This window comes from Rana temporaria, chromosome 1, assembly GCF_905171775.1.
Source record: "Rana temporaria chromosome 1, aRanTem1.1, whole genome shotgun sequence".
Classification (NCBI taxonomy): Eukaryota; Metazoa; Chordata; class Amphibia; order Anura; family Ranidae; genus Rana; species Rana temporaria.
In genome coordinates this window covers 389,205,349-389,228,875 of record NC_053489.1, presented here as the reverse complement: position 1 = coordinate 389,228,875, position 23,527 = coordinate 389,205,349, and the positions used below count along the sequence as shown (strand labels likewise).

Genomic DNA, 23,527 nt, shown 5'->3' with positions numbered 1-23,527 from the left:
CGTGAACATCGGGCTTATCCCCATGTGCAAATCAACATTTTTTTACTTGGAAGGCAAACTCATACGACATTTACATTCATACTTTAAGTAGTAACTCTTTTCTTGGGTTAATTGTTTTTGATTTCATGTTTCTGATGATTGTCTATAAGGTGGCTAACTGTAATGTTGTTATATAATGGATGGGTAGGCCCCCAAGAGGGCTTACCTGGTATTTTATACTTTACCATTCATGTCACTTACGACCATTATTTCGAAATTATTCCCTCGTCAAAAAAATAAAAACGTAAAAGAAAAAAACAAATAGGTCCATATTATGCACAAACCCACACAAGTGATGAAAAAGGGTTGTAGAGTGTCAGAGGTTACCAAGTCATTGTAAGCTGGCAGTGGAAGGATATTGGAGAGTGGTTAATTCACAAAGCAAAACAAAAGCAGGGGTAGATGCAGGAAATTGCTTCCTCTAGGTTGACTAGTAGGAGAAAGACCACAGAGTGCACACATGCAAAATGCCATCCAGCAGATGACTTCAGTGCTCAGCTTCCTCAGCTTTGACTGTTATGGCTGTAGGATTACATACATTTTTTTTTAATTACGCTCAAGGATGTACCAGTTAGCCCACACTGCTTCAGTGCAGCTGTCATTACTATGCGATTCCTCTGGGTAAACTGGGTTACCTAAAAGGCTGTGCCAGGCCTGGAGAGCAATCTGGTTAACTAACTTAGTACGTAGAGGCCTGAAAAGTATCACTAAGCAGAGTTCAGTCTCAGGATCCACATTCCACACTAGCTTCACCACGACCAAAGACTTACATACAGGATGAGTCTTCAGAGACACACTAGACGAGGCGGTGCCACGGCTTTGGATCTAAAGATTAAAAATGCCACGATGCAAATGCCAGCGCCCAAAAATCACATTCCAGGCTAACCCTATCTTGCAGTCCAGTAGGGCCCAGGTGCAGCTGAAGATGTGCTGATTGAGATCCTGTGTAGACTAGCTCACGTCAAAGTAAATAGTACTGAGACTCTTAGATAAAAAGGCTAGTAAAAATATGCTTAGAGTTCTCTCAGCCGGGGAAAAGGCGTTCAACCTAGTACATTAACAGAAAAAAAGAGGCAAGACAGTTGGAGGTATTGTTATACAGTGCTTAACTGCTTTTTTTTTGTCAGTGTCCCAATCTCTTGAAGGTGGAAGTATAAGCCATATGTCTAAGAATTTACCTACAATCCTGTGTCCCTCAATGGGCAAAAAAATATAAAAATATTAGGTCACTGGCAGCACTATTGGACATTACTTAGCTATGCTCTGCATACCAATTCAGACCGCCTATTAATACTCAGTTATTGTGAGTATGTCCGAATTGAATACTTTTCTTTTGTACATGTGGTATAATCGACCTGAATGATCTGTAGAGATATTAGGGAAGTTATCTGCTCCTCTATTATTGCTGATCACCACTCACAGTCCATCCACACTGCCTCACACACACACACACACACACACACACAAGTGCTGGTAACTCACAGAATACCTATAAGCATATGACTTTTGAAAGCTGCACTCTGCCAGGGTCTACAGGAAGATATGCAAGGTGTCCTGTCAACTGCTCATGAGCTCCATTGGTTCACAGCCATTCCATTACAGGTTATTGCACAACAAAAAGGCATTCTAATACATAGAAAGGACAATAAGAATCTCTTCATAAAAATAATTTTACAATGAATCAAGTTAACAGCAGCACTAGACACAGTTTATGGTGCAAATCAATCTTCCTTCCATTAAAAGGCTTTACCATTACTTTTTGTGCGTGATTTTGAGCCCTCTATGCCATCAGCCATCGGTTGCAGCTTTGCAAATATCTTCAACAGACTTCGTTCTTTTTCGATTTGTGCAGTCAAATTTGTTGCGTTCACATTCACATTTATATATATTTTTTGTTTCTTTGGAACACAGCACTGCAAACTATTCTAAACAATTCTGGGACAAAGTGTGGACAGAGTTAGTTTCCTCTCATTCATTTACAGAAATTATAAGGCAGAAGTTTTGGGATCTTTAGATTGCAACTTGGTTTGCCCTATATAGGGGGGGTTTACAAATAGAGGAGATCTGCTAGCACATTACAGAGTTAATTGGGTAAACAATAACTCCACAACCCCTCCCTAACATCACATTAGGGGAACCTAGGTATGTAGTTTAGGCAATTAAAAATGTAAGCTGCAATTTTATTTGTATGCTATGTGAATGGGACCATATACTACAAAGTAGGTGTTATCCCAATTTGGATGCAAAAGTGGAAATACACTAACATTTACTTGCAACAATCTTCTACTTAAACCTAAAGAAGAAACATGGGACTTTTATATTCACAGTGTTCATTTTAAGCAGTAAGGCAATTTATAAAATTTTACTGCAATTTTGTCCTATAAAATTTACCAATGCTTTTAGTTTGTGTTGCCTTGCTGTGTGTCAAAGTTGATAAATCTCCAATATCTGTGCAAAACAAAGCACATAAAGTGAGGTAGGCATGCAGTAAAAAAAATTCAAGCGTTGACTGCATTAACATCCTGTGAGTTTATGGTCCCTGAAGATTCTTGTATCGAAGATGCTGACACTTTGCCTGTAAAACATAAGTAATTAAGGATCAGAAGAATTTTTAAAATAGTGAAATTTGTACAAAATGTGAGAGGTTTTATTTAGTTAGTTATAGACATAATAAGGACATTTAATCACTCAAGCAACATGTAACATGTTCCAGCAGCTGTAACCTCTCCCCAGTGACAGCAGGCAGGCATCTTCTCTGGGTGCCCACTGTCACTGTTTGAAAATAATGTGACTGTGCGAAGCCACGCCCACCCAGCCAAGTCATTCATTCATTCAGTTCTCTGTGAATGGGAATCTACAAGGTTTCAAAAGACTTTGTGACTGAAAAGTCTGCAGGCACTCAGAGTTCTGCGTGGCACTCAGGATCAGCAGATGAGCAGCAATCATCTGCTGATCGTGAGTGCCATGCAGAACTCTGAGTGCCTGCAGACTTTTCAGTAACTACAAGCCAACAGCCGCAGGTTCCAAGTAAAATAAATAATAAATGTACATTTTTTAACCTGCAAAAAAGATGTGCATTCATTTTTTTTTTTTTTAAGGTGAACTTATCCTTTATCTGGTTTTGCTTATAGGCTTTGTATTAAAGCAGAACTGGGTATGATAGGTGGTCGCACTAGCAATATACAAGCATTATATAGATTGGCAAACTTGCCTCCAAGTTCGCGCTGCTCCAGCAATGGCAACTCGGCTCTTTCCACTAGCTTTTCACTATACTTTAGCAATGTTCAATAAAAGCACGTGTGACTATTGGTAAACATTATATGCCATGTGAAATACATGTTAAATACAGCACTACTGCTCAGCATTATACAAAAGCGCTTCAATGGTAAGAATAAATATTATGGGCAGAACAATCAAGTTCAGATACACGGTTTTTCATAATTAAACATTCAGGGATGCGTGTTAAGGTCAACTCTGTTAAATCCATACTTTTATGGCCGGACATATTACTTTGAAAGCATAACTTTTAGGTCCTCAAAGAAGAAGCCCAACTAGAAAATGAACAGCAATTTCCAGCCAATTCACACAGAAGCGCAGGGCCTCTGGAAGTAGTTCTAAGTGTTGGTAGGAAGAAGAACCTGCCTAAAGCGCCTCCAGGTCCCTAGTCACAACAAATTGGTGAATGTCTTCAAGAAAGCCTGAAACTTTGTTCGTGGTCTTCCTGATTTTTTTTCATATTTATTTTTTAATAAAATGAAACCTGAGGAAAAGCAATTGTCTAATGCACAGTGTAATGAAAGAAAAAGAAATCAAGTGGTTTACAGAAAGTGGATTTCTGCATTCACAGCATATGTTCAGAAGTAAGGTTCAGAAACATACCACCTCCTCAGCATACCATATTACGTAACCAGTTGTTGAGGTTAGATATTTAAATGGATAACTTACAAAGACACTCCTGGGGTAGTTTTTTTTTTTCCCACCACCATACACATTGGTTATGTGTAATGGTTTGTATTCCATTACTTGCATGTGTGTTTCTTCCCATGCGTCCATCTCTCACAGCCAATGAATAGCTTTCTAAGTGGCCATCTTCTGGTGCTGCAAAAGTTACAGCTACACACAAAATCTTCTGTTATTGCCTACATTCATACAACTCAAATGCTGCTGCTAACAAAGCAAACAGAATATTGGCATGCATTAAAAAGGGGATCAACTCCAGAGATAAAACAATAATTCTTCCGCTCTACAAGACTCTGGTCCGGCCGCACCTAGAGTATGCTGTCCAGTTCTGGGCACCAGTCCTCAGGAAGGGTGTCGGGGAAATGGAGAGAGAGTACAAAGAAGGGCAACAAAGCTAAGGGTCTGGAGGATGTTAGTTATGAATAAAGGTTGCGAGCACCTAACTTATTCTCTGGAGAAGAGACGCTTGAGAGGGGATATGATTTAAATTTACAAGTACCATACTGGTGACCCCACAATAGGGATAAAACTTTTTTGTGAAAGTTTTAACAAGACACTTGCCCACTCATTAAAATTAGAAGAAAAGGAGGTTTAACCTTAAATTACGTAGAGGGTTCTTTACTGTAAGAGCGGCAAGAATGTGGAATTGCCTTCGATGGTTTCAAGAAACGATTAGGCACCTGAACGAACACAACATACAGGGATATACAAGGTAATACTGACATATAATCACACACATAGGTTGGACTTGATGAACTTGTTTTTTTTAACCTCACCTACTATGTAACTATTTAATTCCGCTTACTGCAATCCCACAATGCATTGCTTACTGTGAATGGGCAGGGGAGACATGTTTTTCAACTGTTCTTCTGCCTATTCACAGTACGCAATGCATTGTGGGATTTTAGTTAGATGAGTTTTATGAATAGAGGTGGGAGCATAGGGGGAGGGGCTACAACTTTCTGAGCAGACACTAGGGAGTGGCCCAACTTTTCTTTATAGCTAAAACAGCAGTTAACATTTAAAAGCAACAGAAAACAGTTGCTGAGGACCCTCTGCAGTGGCTGCAACATCCTCAGGTAATAAGATACACACTACTACACATAACTTATGTCTATATAGTGCTGCACCCAAAAGAAAGAAAACAAAAAACTATATTAATATTATATACAAATACACATATATGCAGTATCTCTCAAAAGTGAGTACACCCCTCACATTTTTGTAAACATCTTTTTATGTGACAACACTGAAGAAATGATACTTTGCTACAATGTAAAGTAGTGATTGTACAGCTTGTATAACAGTGTAAATTTGCTGTCCCCTCAAAATAACTCAACACAGCCATTAATGTCTAAACCACTGGCAACAAAAGTGAGTAAACCCCTAAGAGAGAATACCCAAATTTGGCCCAATTAGCCATTTTCCCTCCTTGGTGTCATGTCACTCAATTACAAAATCTCAGGTGTAAATGAGGAGCAAGAGAAACACTCACTGCACTCCAGGTGAGAGACCAGGAAGCCTAATGAGCCAGCAGGTGCTCGCCTCCGCACACAATGAAATTAGAAGAAATGTCCGCACACCACTGTAGATCAAAATCCTTTTTATTTGGACATCCCAAAAATGACAGGAATCAGAATGCTGGGAAGATGCGTTTCGCACACTTCACGTGTGCTTAGTCATGTCATTACACAGATATGTTAGCAAAACAGTTCTTATATAGTCCCACCTATAACAGGGGTCACCAGGTACTAATTGCAGACTTCCTGTTACGTAGACTACATATCTGAAAAAGAAACCCAAGAATAATATTCACGTAGATGGGCGTATTTGTGGGCGGGCGTAACGTATTTGATTTACGTTACGCCGCCGCAAGTTTATCAGGCAAATGCTTTATTCACAAAGCACTTGCCTGTAAAGTTGCGGCGGCGTATCGTAAATCACCCGGCGGAATTTAAATTCGGCGGGTAGGGGGCGTGTTTCATTTAAATGAAGCGCGTCCCCGCGCCGAACGAACTGCGCATGCGCCGTCCCTAAAATATCCCGGCGTGCATTGCTTTAAATGACGTCGCAAGGACGTCATTGGTTTTGACGTGGACGTAAATAGCGTCCAGCCCAATTCACGGACGAGTTACGCAAACAACGTAAAATTTTCAAATTGCGACGGGGGAACGACGCCCATACTTAACATTGGATACGCCACCTAGGGGGCATGTTTATCTTTACGCGGCGTATCTCTTATGGAAACGGCGTATCTTTAGTGCGACAGGCAAGCGTACGTTCGTGAATCGGCGTAACGACTCATTTCTATATTATACGCCAAACTCAATGGAAGCGCCACCTAGCGGCCAGCGTAAATATTGCACCCTAAGATACGATGGCGCAGGCCGTCGTATCTTAGGCATGTTTAAGTGTATCTCAGTTTGAGCATACACTTAAACATACAACGGGCTTAGATTCAGAGTTACGTCGGCGTATCTACTGATACGCTGGCGTAACTCTTTGTGAATCCGGCCCAAAGTGTAAATATAAAAACATTATCATAAAACATCATATAGTCTTGTGTCACCCCGTGTCCTTATACTCTAAAACAATTGACCAGTAGACAACAGTAGCCTCTCCCACCCTGATATCAACAATTGATATATATAAGCACATACATATCAATGGATGGGGTAATCTCCTAAAATAGGAACGAGAAAAAAAACAGCACAAGACACAAAGACAGAAAAGACAATGGACACACAAATATAACGTATGTTGCAAAACCGATTCACGTACGATGCGGCTCCCATCTGTGAAACACAGATGGGCCACCATTGCATATAGCACACCACAAAGTTGGTGCAACACACAACCAGAAACAGGCAGCACAAATTTGGGTAAAAAAACCCCCCAGTGAACCACAATATTACCGCTCATCCATCGGTCCTTTTATTTATAATCCCGTGGCTAGTGAATGTCCAAATGGGTCAGAACAAAAATGGAGGAAGGATGTGTATTGAAATGCATGCCCGGACATTGCTTCCATACACAGAAGCAGATGGTTGTGTAGCACATCACAGTGTTTAGACAACCAGAAACGGGCAATGGAAATGGGCAGCACAAATTTGGGTAAAAGACCCCCAGTGAACCGCAATATAACCGCCCATCCATCTGTCCCTTCATTTATAATCCAGTGGCTAGTAAATGTCCAACTGGGTCAGAAATAAATGGAAGGAGGATGTGTATCGAAATGCATGCCTGGACATTGCTTCCATATACAAAAACAGCCGATGGTTGTAACAGATGGAGGATAATCATAAAAATGATGATATCAAATATCTATGTGAATATAGTGTATCATTAGCCAGCCTCTGCACAAAAAAATAACCCACCATATCGATGTGCATCAGTTGCTGCCAGAGGGAAATGGGTGGCACAAATTTGGGTAAAAAACCCAAGTGAACCGCAAGATTACCACCCATCCATCTGTCCCTTCATTTAAAACCAAGAGGGTAGCAAATATTCCAAATTGGTCAGAAATGAATGGAAAAAGGATGTGTATCAGTTGCTGCCAAAGTGAGGAAAAACTAGATTACTCATAAATATGACTCACATCCCACTCAAAGTTTAGCCCCTGCAGGATGCAAGTCTGGAGCTGGAAAATCCAGAATACCTCCTTCCGGCAGAGCAAACGAAAATCACCACCACCTATATTAGGGGCCCTCACTTTTTTCTATGACCTGTACCATGCATGGCTGAAACATTCCCATTGTGGCAACAATTTTAATGTTTAGTTGATTGGTTTTTAGCCTCACTGTATATTATGTTCATTAAAACAATCCTGAAAACGTCTCGTCGTCCTGCCTACATATTAAATATGGCATATGTCACAAGTGAGCAGGTACATGACATAATTGGTATTGCAATTATGGAAAGAATTGATGTCAAATTCTGTGTAACTGATAAGCAGAATTTGCCACCCTTAATATGACCACAGCATGGACATCCTAAGGCTCAACACTTAAAGTGTAGCCATGTAACCGATTTCATGGTCTTACTGGCAAAGACAGTGGGACATAAGGAGCGGTCTAATGTAGGGGCCCTCCGTGGTACTATATTGATACCTCCCTGCAATATATTTGCACATACATCATCCGCAAACAAAAACAGGGAGAGGTCTCTATTAATATCCTTAATATCGCCAAATTCGATGCTGAACAGAGTCGATAGGGTCATGTTTTGGTGAGGACTGCCTTTGTCCTGTACCCTTTTACCTACAAGAGTTTTCCTATCTTTACTTCGTGCAATTGCCAAGGCTCTGTTGATCATTTACCTCGGGGTACCCTCTCTGTAGGAAACGACCATAAAGGGCAGCTGCCTCACACTCAAAATCTGAATCAACCCAATATATTAGTCATACCCGTATGAACTGCCCCCCAGGTATACCTTTGATGGTATGCCTTGGATGTCCTGACTGTGCCAACACGAGGGAATTGCACGATAATGGTTTTCATCAGGTGTGTTACATTTGGGGTAATCGCTCTTACTCTCTCATACTGGCACAAGTTCAACATGGCACCTCATGGCAAAGAACGGAGGATCTAAAAAAAAAAAAAAAAAAAAAAAAAAAAAGAATTGCTGCTCTATATAAAGATGGCCTAGCCCATAAGAAGATTGCCAGGACCCTGAAAATGAGCTGCAGCACAGTGGCCAAGACACGGTTGTTTTATTAGGACAGGTTCCACTCAGAACAGGCCTCGCACATGTTAGACCAAAGAGGTTGAGTGCACATGCTCAGCATCATATTCAGGGGTTGTCTCTGGGAAATAGATGTAGGAGTGCTGCCAGCATTGCTGCAGAGGTTGAAGGGGTGGTTGGTCAGCCTGTCAGTGCTCAGACCATATGCCGCACACTGCATCAAATTGGTCTGCATGACTGTTGTCCCAATAGGAAGCCTCTTCTAAAGATGATGCACAAGAAAGTCTGCTTTTCTTCAGAAAACTGCAGGCTAAGGATATAGATTACTGGAACCATGGCCTGTGGTCCGATGAGACCAAGAAACTTATTTGATTCAGATGGTGTCAAGGGTGTGTGGGGCGGGAACCAGGTGAGGAGTACAAAGACAAGTGTGTCTTGCCTACAGTCAAGCATGGTGGTGGGAGTGTCATGGTCTGGGGCTGCATGAGTGCTGTCAGCACTGAGGAGCTACAGTTCATTGAGGGAATCATGAATGCCACCATGTACTGTGGCATACTGAAGCAGAGCATGATCTCCTCCCTTCGGAGACTGGGCCGCAGGACATTATTCCAACATGAAAACAACCCCAAACACACCTCCAAGATTACCACTGCCTTGCCGAGGGTAAAAGGTGATGGACTACCCAAGCATGTCTCCAGACTTAAACCCTATGTGGGGCTTCCTCAAATGGAGCGTGGATAAGCGCAAGGTCTTTAACATCCACCAGCTCCGTGATGTCATCATGGAGGAGTGGAAGAGGACTTTAGCGGCAAACCTGTGAAGCTCTGGTTTACTCCATGCCAAGAGGGTTACGGCAATGTTGAAAAATAATGGTGGCCCAATTTGGACATTTTCACTTCAGGGTGTACTCTCTTTTGTTGCCAGTGGTTTAGACATTAATGGCTGTGTTGAGTTCTTTTGAGGGGACGGCAAACTTACACTGTTATACAAGCTGTACACTCACTACTAATTTCTTCAGTGTTGTCACATGAAAAGATCAAATCTTTACAAAAATGTGAGGGTGTACGCACTTTTGTGAGATACTGTGTGTGTATATATATTAAACACACACACACCACATTTTTGTCAATATTTTTTATATTGTTTCATGTGACAACACTGAAGAAATTATACTTTGCTACATGTATCGTATTATGTAAAGTAGTGAGTGTACAGCTTGTATAACAGTGTAATTTTTTTGTCCCCTCAAAATAACAACACACAGCCATTAATGTCTAAACCACTGGCAACAAAAGTGAGTACACCCCTATGTGAAAATGTCCAAAATTGGGCCCAAAGTGTCAATATTGTGTGGTCACCATTTTCCAGCACTGCCTTAAAAGGATATCTAAAGTTTTGTTTAAAAAAACAAAAACACAAAAGATGTCATACTCGCCTCCTCTGTGCAGTTGATTTTGCAGAATGGTCCTCCTTCTGGGGTCCCTCAGCCGCACTCCTGGCTCCTTCTCTTCTCGAGTGCCCCGTTGGAGAGCCGCTCTCCCTAGGGGCAATTGCATGTTCTCCCGTGTTCTGCTGCTGCGTCTATTGGCACAGATAGGAAGACTCTGCTCTGTCCCTGGCTCCCACGTCATTGGATTTGGATGACAGCAGCGGGAGCCAATGGCTGCGCAGCTATCAATCTATCCAATCGGACCCAAGACACCTTAACGCATAGAATGCATTAAGGTGAAAAACCTTAGAGTTTACAACCCCATTTAACCCTCTGGGCATGGAGTTAACCAGAGCTTCACAGGTTGCCACTGGGGCCCTCTTCCACTCCTTCATGACAACATCACAGAACTGGTGGATGTTCGAGACCTTGCGCCATATTCCATTTGAGGATGCCCCACAGATGCTCAGTAGGGTTTAAGTCTGGAGACAAGCTTGGCCAGTCCATCACCTTTACCCCCGGCTTCTTTAGCAAGGCAGTGGTCATCTTAGAAGTGTTTAAAGGGAGAGAATTTAAATGTATCCTCAGTGGTCATGTGGATACATAAAGGTATACAGTGTGCCACGTCCTAGATAGATTCAAAAGAGAAATGACCCATGGGCAAGTCATGGACTTTTCAGGCACTATACTCTGGTAAAAAGATATAGTCAAGAGAGGAGGGGTTTTTTTTTATCTTAAAAAAGATTACAAAAATAGTACACATGTAAAAGCTCAGTTCACTAGGAACTGTACACAACAAACTTAACAGCATTGTAATAGTCCGTCAAGACCAGCAGGAAATTGTATATAGTAATAATATTGAATAATAATGTTAGAGAAACACTTCCGGAGGTGTAGCCTCCAACCGTTTACAAATTAAATACATCCTGGAAGGAATTGAGGAACAGTAGACTTGATGTCTGAGGTGGTAAATACAACGCTGTGGCTTGACATGTTTCGCGCCGTGTTTAGCGCTTCTTCATAAAGCCTCTATTTAAGTTTGCTACAATAACAAAGAAAATATATAAGTAAAAGTACAAAACAACATTGATTATTCATATTTATAAAGACAAAATTGTATGTGTAGGCAGACAACAGACACACATGCGAGGCCAAGGATCAGCCAAGGAAGAAAACCCAGACACCAAAAAAGGGGGGGGGGCGAACCAGAGCACATGGCGGCTACATAGTGCCCTGAGAATTGCACAAAGGGGATGAGGGTATATAGTAATAGGGGTACTATAGATAGTTAAAAAGAGAAAAAGTTTTTAGAGCCAATAATAATAGTAATAATGATCTGCAATAAGGCAGAACAGTTATACTCACATAGATTAATAAAACATGAGCAGAAATGCCCGGTTGTAGGTACTCAAAAGGGAGTTGCCAACCCATGGGTCGAATACTGCAATAGTTACCGTATTTATCGGCGTATACCGCACACTTTTTTGTCCTGAAAATCAGGGCAAAATCGTGGGTGCGCGATATACGCCAATACCCGCTTTCCCGCGCCGAGTTTGAATACTGCGCCGACATATACCGAGCGCAGTACACTCGTGTATTGTCGGCCAGTCTCGGCTCCTCTCGCGCTGACGTCCTGGACGTAGAGGACACCCGAAGCCGCAAACGGACACGACGAGGCCGCCGATGGACGCCGCGCAAGACACCAAAACTGCAAGTACAAAAAAATGTTTCCACAGGAATTTCGGGCAACTTTAGGGGTGCATGCTATACGCGAGAGCGCGCTATACCCCAATAAATACGGTAGGTACTGACAATTCCTGTGACAGAAAAGTATAATTGAAGATCGTGAGATCTGGAAAGTAATCAGGTTTGAATTAGAAAACATGAAGAGAGAATAAAGTTCACAAATACCGGTTATTTTGAAGCCGCAGCTTACCCAACACAGACACATCGATCCATATACCGCTGCGATATTGAAGGTGGATTGGAGCCTCCGCATAATATGCAAGAGAGGCAGCAACATTATATGCATTCCATGGTATTGTTAGAACTACCATAAGATGACAAAAAAAACACTGAAAGACAGAGGGGAAGGGATGGAGGCAATAATAAATGAATTAGTGCCTGGTCCCTTTGTACAGAGAAAGCACAATATACACTGCACACATACAGTGTGCCAAAGTCCACGTGACTGAAAAATACTCAGTAAAAGTAAAAGTAAATGTGAACAAATACAAAAACCCATTCAGTTTAAAACAAATGAAAGGCAAAACATTTACCTTTTTTCTTCTTCTTTTTTTTTTTTATAGGTGATTACATAACCTTTGTTCTTAGCTGCATAAGATTCTTAAAGAGCTAGGGGCGGAGAAACAGCAGAACACTGATCTTCCCTGTGAATGGCTGTGGAGGGGGGGTATGTCAGCAGATGTCTGACCACTAGAGCACAGGCAGGCTGTTCTCCCAGTACAGCCAGAAAACGAACCACGCTGGGATAGATGTGCTCTCGTGCCTAGCATGATCAGTTTGAAATAATAAAACAGGGTGAAACTGGCTAAAACACCAAGTATTTCACACAAAGAAAGCAATACAAAAAGAACAGGATACTCTTTCATACAGGTACATGGTACAACAGGAACATAGCAAGGATATTTGGGGGGAAACATGTATCTAAAAACCCCTAAAAATTATTGTATTGCAGCTTAAAGGTTTAGATGAGGTAGCTGCATATTTTTCCCCTTTATAATCACTTTTTTATTTTGCCAATATTCCCAAACCCATGGTTCTGCTCCAGACTTGCTCATTTCATCACACAAGGACAAGCTGGGTGCTGGTCTTCACACTGTCAAAAAGATTAAAAATGTAAGCCACACTTCAAAACTTGGCTCTTCTTACTGTTATTGTCAAAAGAGACTGCATACAATAATGTCTCCACTCGCAACCAACCTTAATGAGTTTCATCGCTTCTGGCTTGCTCACAGGATAGGGAAAGTCCATGTACTGCCCCAATCCTTGTGAGCAAGCCAGTAGTAGTGAAACGTCTCAAGGGAGGTTGGTTTCAGTAGATACATTGTATGCAGTCTTTTTTGACAAATACAGAAAGAAGAGTAACTAATTTGGAGTAAAAACACCTACCCCCCCCCCCCCCCCCCATCTTCATTACATAGGAGGGACTTTTTTTTTGTAGGTCAGACAATAAAGCTTATAACCTTGTTAGAGATTTCAGTACAGATCACAAGACACAGATTTGACAAGATCAACATATATTTTTCTGTGCTTGCAGAAAATGTACTTGAGCTAAAAAAAGAAAAACAAATGCATTTTATCTAAAGACTAGTAAGCTGCAATATATATTTTTGGGTTTATATTGTATATACCTTAACTACCGTGCAAGTAGTAAGATTGTCATACCGTGCAAGTAGTAAGATTGTCATACCGTGCAAGTAGTAAGATTGTCACAAGGATCACATTATAAAAACGAAACCCCAAAACATGTTGTTTTCTATACACATAACAGCCAGAAGGTGAACATGATCTTATCCTACCTTAAAGAAGAGCTTCACTAAAACCGTTGTGAACTACTTGCCAATAAACACAAGCGTATGTAATGCACAGCACAGCTTACAGGAGGGCAGTAGTCAGAATGAAGAACATGACGTACAAACTGTAGAAAATTCAACAAAGCGAATACAAAGCTGTAGTCAAACGTATGCTACAAACAACATAATCTACACAATGCTGTGGTCATGTGTGGAACAGTGCTTTTTACATTACTGGTTATTGGGAGGGAAATACCTTAATTTTATTGGCCAGTGGGAGGAAAAACTAACCAGTAATTTATTTTTTTAAGAATACTCCAGGGTAAGTGGTCAGGAATGATGACTTTGCGGAGGCTTTCAGCAAGAGGATAAAAAAAAAAGCCCCAGCATCTGTGTCTAGTAGAAGGAATGACATGGGGGCTTTTGAGGAGCTCTAGGGTGCAAAGTTGCTTCGCTCACCCTCCCTGCTTTTAATTTTCAGTCCTGCTGTCATAACAGGTGCCCAACAGGCACCCTATTCGCCTTATTTCTGTCCCTAGGACACAAAAAAGGGAGAGACCTAAAGGACATCTTTCCTTCACACCACTTGTTCTAATAGGTCTGGGAGTATGTATTTGATTTCCAATGCCTTCTCAAAAGTTCCAAATGATGGGACACAAAAGTATTCTGGCACATGATGCTCACTGCCACTCTGCAGTTCTTGACCCGGCAAAGTGTAATGCAGTCGAGTGGCTCAGAGTATAAAATGTGATGCTGTGAAGCAGAAAAAAAAGCTGCACATTAAGCACATATACTAAACTATACAGCGTATGCAAAGCTATTTATTGCACGTTGGACATTTAAGAAACGGCATTGGCAGTTAACACAGAATAGAAGCCAAAAAGTTGTCACCAGGGCAGAAAGGAAAATCTCCTCCAGCTTCTAATCCTTTCCCACTCTAGTCACACCTAAAAAGAAATACACAATTTTGACTGAAGATGAAATAATGGTTTAATTTTTTAACTAAAATAGGAAGAAAAAAAAATAGATTACAAGTGTTAGCTATTGAGATGTTGATAAATGTTTAGGTCCAACAAGTTAAGGAATGCAAGTCCAGTAATAGGTACAAAACTATGCGGAATATCTAAAAAGTAGTGTATGGTCATTTCATTGATCATTATTAGAATCACAAATACGAGAAATCCTTGGAAATTTGTTAGTGGCTGATGATGTGGTTTGTAAGTATTGTGTGAGATTACATTTAGAAGATTTCAATGCATCAAAGATCATCTAGTAACAAGCTATTTTACTAGTGTGGGCATATCTGTGTGGTTTATAGTGGGGTATGTTCCCATGTGGCAAATGTAAATATTATCCACAGATTTTAAAGTGATTATGATGACATTGTCCCCAATGACCAACAATGGAAACCCAAACATCAGGCAAATTGCCAGACTCCTGACATAGTGTACCTTTATGAAGTACTCCTGTAAGGTCTTCAATATTGGTAAAAAATGCCCTTTTTATAAGTATATTCATGACCATGTATATTTAATCTCAAATTGGCAAATTTGAAACAACTATAAGTAGATCCGGTGGGGCTGTACCACAATTTTGATCTATGATAAAATTCTTCACCCTTGAACATAAAATGTTGTCTTTCTACAGGAACTTCCTGAGGCACTGCAACACAGTGATATCAGTGCTATGGTTGCTAGGCAATAACTGTTATATAAATGATGCCAGATGCTTTTGCTCTCTTGTGACTGAGAAATATGCATTATTTACAGTTTTTGTGCCCCGAAGTTCAGCTTTAAAAGTGGTTGTAAGCCTAGTTACACCACTTGTACCTACAGGCAAGCCTAGAATAAGGCTTACCTGTAGGTACTGTAAATATCTCCTAAACCTGCACAGTTTAGGAGATATTTACCATTTATGCTTGCTCCGACATCATCAGTGTATGCGCTGTGAAGAAATAGCCCTCTGTGCCGTTCCTTCACTTGAAAGTGCCCTGAACGACGGCTCCTGCGCGTGTGTGCTGGTGTGACGTCATACATATGGCCAGTCACAGAGCCGCGTCCACGGTTGGTCCCAGGAAGGATCCCTGGTGGTCCAGTGTGGCATACCTGGTGGCCAGGTATGAGAGCTGATGGGCTGCTCCGATTATCAGCGCAGCCTCCCCCCACCTGTGACTACCAGGGATGCCCATCATACATGGCCACCAGGTATGCCACCCTGGACCACCAAGGATGCCAGTTAGTGCCCAGACATGTCAATCAGTGCCCATCAGGATTTCCTGCTAGTGCCATCAGTAATGCTTATGAGTGCAAATGTGGGAGGTGATCAAATACAAAAGAAAGCTATTTGTGGTAATAAAATGATAAAAATTGTTTGGGTACAGTGTAGTATGACCGTATAATTGTCATTTAAAAAGTGACAGCGCTGAAAGATGAAAATTGGCCTGGGCAGGAAGGGTGGACAGTGCCTGGTATTTAAATGGTTCAAGTGTTTTAAGGCATTTTTCTTATTAGGCGACACATACTAAATGATTCTACCCAGAATAATGCCTGGCTTCCCAGCATGGAGGCTTTTTTTATGCACTGGACACTTTAATGAATTTATGAAGTTTACTAAATTGTAGCTCAAGGTGTTACCATATGAATTTGGATTTTTTTTTTATTTATGTTGCGTATAAATTGAGTATATAGATATATTTGTTTAATTAATACAGTATCACATATGTATTGAACATGGAAAAGATGAAGTGCAGATAAATACGACCATCCCACCGGGCACATATAGAAAAATCCTGGTCTATGTTTAATCTGACCTCCTTCCTTTTTCCATGGTGTCCCTTTGAGGGCCTGCTCCTGGCGATGGGGTTCCACGGCTGGCCACCGGTCCCAGCTCTTGACATTTATCTTGGTAATCATATGTACCGTATTTGCCTGCGTATAAGACGACCCCCTATTTTTCCAGGAAAAATTTTGGTTTTGGGATATACTCGCCGTATAAGACTACCCCCTTCCTACTAGTCTGTCTGGAAGCTGAGGGGTAGCCAGAATAACCGCTGACAGGAACAACCGCTGACAAACAGGCATTTTTCAAATCTTACTGTGCCATTACATTACATTACATGCCTCACTGTGCCGTGCCATTCCATGCCCCACTGTGCCGTGCCATTCCATGCCCCACTGTGCCGTGCCATCCCATGCCCCCACTGTGCCATCCCATGCCCCCACTGTGCCATCCCATGCCCCCACTGTGCCGGCCAAGACGATCTCCCTACCTTATTTTTTTTTTCCTCCTCAGACTGTTCCCTGATAGGCGGAACACTAACTTTCCCAGCGGGGCCTTTGTTCAGTGTTCCGCCTATCACGGATGTCCTCTTGTCCGAGGATGAGAAGGCCTCCGTGATAGGCGGAACACTGAACAGAGGCCCTGCTGGGAAAATGAGTGTTCCGTCTATCACGGAACAGTCTGAGGAGGAGGCGCGACTTTTAAATCATGGATGCCCGCAGCCTGAAACATGGATGTCTGTAGCCTGACGGAGACAGATCCGGCGTATAAGACGACCCCCGACTTTGGATGCATTTTTTTGCATCCAAAAGGTCGTCTTATACGCTGGCAAATACGGTATTTGGATTAATGTCACTAATGACTGTATTTATAATAGAACTATACATGTATGCTTTTTTTGTTGTTTGTTTCTCAACAGGTTTCATTTACGTGTACAGATTTCTTTATAGAATTTGTTCATGCAAACTTTTCTCCCCCTAAAGACCCACACCACTACAAGGGTCGAAACACGTTGGAGTCTTGCGCTTAAGTCAATTACTTTATTGTCGTATGAACTCAGTTTGGCTTTACCTATATGTTTAACTGATATTTTGGAGCCCATGTACTGATTTTTATCAGATGGTTTTTCTATTATGTATGTTTTTTTCATCGAATTATATACTTTTTATATTTTCCATCTAATTTATTCTCATTTTTTGCTGCAACTCAAAGCCACTAGGGGTACCTTTTCCTTTCCACATGACAGGTTCACTTGGATCATTGTCATGTTGGAATGCCCAAGTATGTCCCATGCGCAGCTCCCTGGCTGATATGTGCAAAGGTTCCTCAGGTATTTTTTGAGAACATACTGCATTTACCTTGCCAACAATTTTGACCAAATTACCTATGCCTTTGTAGCTCACACATCCCAAAAACATCAGCGATTCACCTCCGTACCTTTCATCATAGGACTTGTCGACTCTTCTCCAAATGTAGAGCTTATAGTTGTGACCAAAAAGCTAAATTTTGGTCTCATCACTTCAAATGAATTTGTGCCAGAAGGTTTGAGGCTTGTCTCTGTGCCGTTTGGCATATTGTAAGCGGGATACTTTGTGGCATTTGCGTAGTAATAGCTTTCTTCTGGCGACTCAACCATGCAGCCCATCTTTCTTCAAGTGCCTCCTTATTGTGCATCTTGAAACAGTCACACCACATGTTTTCAGAGAGTCCTGTATTTCACTTTAAATTATTAGTGGGTTTTTCTTTGAACAATTTTCCAGGCTAAAATTTTAGTTGGTCTTCCTGACCGTGGTTTGGTTTCCAACAGAACCCCTCATTTTCCACTTCTTGATTAGAGTTTGAACTCTGCTGATTGGCATTGGCATTCTCAATTCCTTGAATATCTTTTTATATCCATTTTCTGTTTTATACAGTTCAACTACCTTTTCCCCCGCAAATCCATTGACAATTATTTTGCTTTCCCCACGACTCAGAATAAAGAAACCTCAGTGCAGCACTGGATGAAAGATGGAAGGGTCTGTCAGGAGCCCAGAAACACATTGACCTTTTATACACACACACTAATTACAAGCAAACATATCACAGGGGAGGATGATTACCTATAATAGCCATTCCAACCCCTTTGTGTCAACTTGTGTGCATGTTATTTGGTCACAATCACCAGGGTTTGTAAACTTTTCATCAGGGTCACTTCAGGGTAGTTTTCTGTTGCAATTTGATTTAAAAAGAGTAAACAAGAGGGGCGTGGCCGGGAAGTAGAGCGAGACGGACGTGCTTTGCCTGTGCTCCTGCCATCCGTGCTCTGAATCCGTCTCCATCCTTACCTTAGGGTGCCATCCTGCTCAGCAAGCTTCTTCCTCCTGTCCGGGGGACAGCCCCGGTCCTCCCGATGACTGGAAAGCGCGGCTCGGCCAAGAAGGCGGTGAGTTCTTCTGCCCGGCGCCCACCGCCAAACACGCGCGCGGCGGCCATCTTGCCGCCTTCACCATCCTTCCCGGCCTCGGTGGCAGCGCAAACGGACTCCTGGATGGCGGACCTCGAGTCGCTGGACCTGGAGGGACCGCAGATGGAAGAGAAGGACCCGACGGGGATGCTGGGAGGTCGGTCCACCGCCGCGATCCTGGCGGCCATTGCGGACAGCAAGTCTTCCGTGGAGGGTAAGATTGACACCCTGGCCATAGAGTGTGGGCTGATAAGGCAGGACATGGACAAGTTTAGAAGCCGCCTGTCAGAGGCAGAACACCGCATATCCGTGGAAGAGGACACGGTGGCCTCCACCGCTCACTCGGTTGGGGAGCTGCAACAGCAGGTCAGGGTCCTATTGGCCCGTTCCGAGGACGCCGAAAATCGCCTCCGCCGCAACAATGTCAGGGTGGTTGGGCTCCCAGAGGGCGCAGAAGGAGCCAACCCGGTGGAGTTTGCGGAGACATTCTTTAAAGAACTCCTGGGCCTGCGGAATCTGTCCCCTGTCTACGTAGTGGAGCGCGCTCACAGGGTCCCCACCGGCAAGAGGCCTGTGGGTGCATGGCCGCGTGCTTTCCTGGTCCGCCTCCTGAATTTCAGGGACCGGGACATGATCCTGGCAGAGGCCCGAAAACACCCGGAGCTGAAGCATGAAAATGCGGCGATCCATTTGTATCCCGACTTCTCCCAGGAGCTGCAGAAGAGGAGGCGCTCCTTTACGGATGTCCGTCGTCGCCTGCGGGAAAAAGGCCTGGTGTACAGCATGCTCTATCCTAGTCGCCTAAAGGTGATCCATAGGGGCTCTGCAAAATTTTTTGACTCTCCGGCGGAGGCGGTGGATTGGCTGGATTCGATGGCCTACAGGCCTGTGGAGGCTGGGTGGCGGAGCAGTCGGCCTAGGGAGGAACAGTTACTCACCTCATCACGATATCCTTGCTGGGAGCAGTGGTTCCTTGTTGCAGTACCTCCTTACTGCACTCCGGTTGCTCTTGGCTGCTGAACTTAGTAGATCAATGATAGATGGACTATTCTGCGTGGTCAAGCATCCGTTCCTGACAGGAGCAACAGGTACTGTTTAGCACGGTTTGGAATCTCTTGGTGTTTCCCTGGAACCCCTCGGAACTTCTTTTTCCTCTTTATTTTTTCTCTTAGAGTGGATGAACTGTTGAGACGTTCCACACCTGATTTCTAAGTTTTTGGGTATAAAGTTTCTCCGGCGGTAGTACCGTTTTTTAGTTTGGTTCGCCTGGAGCAAACAGGGCGTTGGGATTCTAACGATGTTTTTTTGCTTTAACTTTTTGTTGTTAATTTTTTTCCTTTTTTTCCCAGGCATTTTTTGCCTTTCCCCTGTCTTTCTATATGAGGCTTTGACTCTGTGCCTCCACCCCCTATTGGCCCTGGGGCCTCGCTCCAAATGTGCTACACTGTGCTATGTGCAATGCTCTAGGTGTCACACTCTGCTAAACTGCTGTGCTATGTTATTCAATGGCTCTCTGTGTCCAGCTTCCTCCCTCCTCGTATGCTTGATCTACCTTTCATTAGCATGTTACCTCCCCCCACCTAATGAATGATATTAAGCTAGTGTCGTGGAATGTCCGCGGTCTAAACTCTAAATACAAAAGATCTTTAGTTCTACAGTATCTTAAATCCCTGAACCCACATATTGTTCTCCTACAAGAGACCCACCTGGTGGGTAGTAAAACTCTTTCCCTGAATAGGAACTGGATACAGAGAGCGGTACACTCCACTTATTCCTCGTATGCAAGGGGTGTGGTCATCCTGCTGCACAAGAAACTGCAATGTAATATAGAACATGTTGTGACAGACCCCCACGGGCGATATGCTATTGTGGTTCTCACTGTTGACTCTCAGCTGCTGGCCATAGCTAATGTGTACGTCCCTCCCCCCTTCAACAAAGAGGTATTATACCTGATTTTAGAGAAAATTGCCACTTTTGGCCCATTAAAGTTGTTGGTGGCTGGGGATTTTAACAATGTATTGGACTACGGGTTGGATGCTTCTAACCCCAATTGGGCGCGAAATCTGGACCTCAGACACTGGGCGGATGTAGCGGCTGTGGAGGAGTTGTGGCGGTGGAAACATCCTGGTGAGAGAGGTTACTCCTATCTTTCCCACGTCGGCTCCTCCTCCTCCCGTATAGACCTTGCCTTCGCGAATCCGGCCCTCCTGCCGCAGGTGACGGATGTTGATTACCTGGCCGGGGGACTCTCGGATCACACTCCCTTGCAGGTGACACTGAGTCGTCCCGGGGGGGGGTGGTCGGAGACTCTGGAGGCTGCACCCGGGATGGGTAGATGAACCATCAGTTGAGTCACTGGTCTCTGGTCATGTAACGGAGTACTGGGAGGCGAATGAAGGCTCTGCGGGTGGACACATGGTGTGGGATGCGTTCAAGGCGTCCACCCGGGGAGTGTATATTGCAGCTATTAAGGCTGCCAGGACTGAAAAGAACTCCGAGTCGGAAGCGCTCCAGGCGCATGAGATTCGGTGTGCGAAAGCCCATGCTGAGACGCCCTCTACCTCCACACTTGTGGAGTTGCAGATGGCTAGAAGAGCTTTCTTGGTCCACCTGCAATCCCTTACACAATGCACGTTTAGGCGTAGGGCAGAGGATTTGTTTGAAAGAGGAGACAAGAATGGGAAACTGCTTGCCTACTTGGCAGCAGATGTCAGATCACATGTGTCCGTTCCATGTATTTACACGACTGGGGGCACTCTGGCACGGGACAGGGAAGGTATTCTACAAGCGTTTGTGTCCTACTACTCTGACCTCTATGCGGCTATCCCACAATATGACAACCAGGTTCTGACGGACCTGCTGGATTCCATTCAGATCCCGGTGTTGCCTGGGGAGGCGGTCGAACTTTTGGAGGCTCCTTTCACTCCAAAAGAGCTGGCTGTGGCTATTGCCTCCTTCCCGAATGGCAAGGCGCCGGGCCCTGACGGTATCCCGGCGGAGTGGTATAAGACCTATTCAGAGGTGGTGTCCCACAGACTACTGAACCTGTATGGGGAGTGTTTGGAGGTAGGGAGTATGCCCCCCTCTTGGTACGAGGCTCATGTGGTCCTGCTCCCCAAGCCTGAGAAGGACCCCCTTTACTGTTCGTCCTATAGGCCCATTGCGTTGCTGAACATGGACCTCAAGATATTGACCAAGATGGTGGCCAATAGGTTGATGTCCTGCTTAGACCATTTGATATCGCCTGACCAGACGGGGTTCATGCCCAAAAAGGCTACTGACATTAATATTCGCAGGGTATACACGCACACGCAAATTGACGGAGAAATATCTCACGGGGGGGCCCTGGTGTTTTTCGATCTGGAAAAGGCGTTCGACTCCATTGATTGGGGCTATATGACGCAGGTGCTGGAGCGTATGGGCTTCGGGCCTGTATTTCTCAAATGGATATCATTGCTGTATGATAGACCAGTGGCGGCAATTCGTCTGAATGGCGAAGTGTCGGACGCCTTTCCAGTATCCAGGGGCACCAGGCAGGGTTGTCCCCTGTCACCGGGCCTGTTTGCCCTGGTGATGGAACCCCTGGCGATTGCGTTGAGATCTTCGCCCCTAATCCAGGGTATCAGGGTGGGCACTTTGACTGAGTCGGTGACTCTTTATGCGGACGACCTGGTTCTATTTCTTGGGGATACTGGTCCTTCCTTACATGCCGCACTGTCACTGATGGGCAAATTTACTGAGGTATCCGGTCTCAAAGTTAACTGGACCAAATACAAAATCTTCCCACTCCGTTCCCATGTGTCCCCTGGAGGGGCCGACCCCTCAAACCCCCTACAGTGGGTGACCCAAATTAGGTACTTGGGGTTGCAGATTACTAACTCCGTGACGAACTTTATTGATCTTAATGTGTCCCCATTACTGAATGTCGTCTCCAAAAAATTGAACTCCTGGAAAAATCTCCCCCTGTCCCTCATAGGTAGGGTTAATCTTCTTAAAATGAAGATCCTTCCTCTCCTGCTCTATACGCTCAGGAACGCCCCGGTGTGGATACCAAAGTCGGTTTTTAAGGCCATAGATGGTATGATATCCTCCTTCCTTTGGCAGGGTAGTTCACCCCACCTTAAGTTGACCATCCTTCAACAGCCATGGGGGGAGGGGGGCCTGGCGGTGCCCAATTTTTCTAAATATTTCTTGGCCGGCCAGTTGACGGTAGCACACCGTTGGCTGACTTCTGCTCCGGACGATGCTGCGGTGTCGCTGGAAGCTGACTGCGTGGGCTCCTAGGGGGCACTCTCCCGGTTAGTCCACAGGGGCCCGAGGGCCCCGTACCCCTTAACACCTTCCATGAGGTCAGTGATCAGAGCATGGGTCGTGGCGCAAGCATTAAGACCCACTGATCGTGCTACCTTCTCCCCCCACGCGCCCCTATGGAGAAACCCCAACTTGGTCCACTTTCTGGACTACCCGGAGGTATGGACGGCCTATGGGATTAAGACCTTAAGCCACGTTAAAGTGAATGGTACCTTGAGGACGTTTGATGACTTGAAAACGCGATATGACCTACCTAATACCCATTTTTTTAGATACCTACAATTGCGCCATGCGTTTCAGGCCCAGTTCGGAGGGAATCCTTTGGTTCTGGAGTCTGGGGACCTGGAA

General features: G+C 43.9%; 1 protein-coding gene across 1 annotated transcript in view; it reads right to left on the bottom strand.

Annotated features, from left to right (window-relative positions):
* Positions 1 to 134: 134 nt before the first annotated feature.
* The window catches only part of MFSD12 (major facilitator superfamily domain containing 12), a 197,917-nt gene continuing 174,524 nt past the window's right edge, over positions 135 to 23,527 (bottom strand). Inside the window, exon 10 of the mRNA XM_040322574.1 lies at positions 135 to 2,614. Within this exon, the coding sequence (XP_040178508.1) occupies positions 2,538 to 2,614 (77 nt within the window). The 3' untranslated portion in view covers positions 135 to 2,537. The remainder of the gene's footprint in view (positions 2,615 to 23,527) is intronic.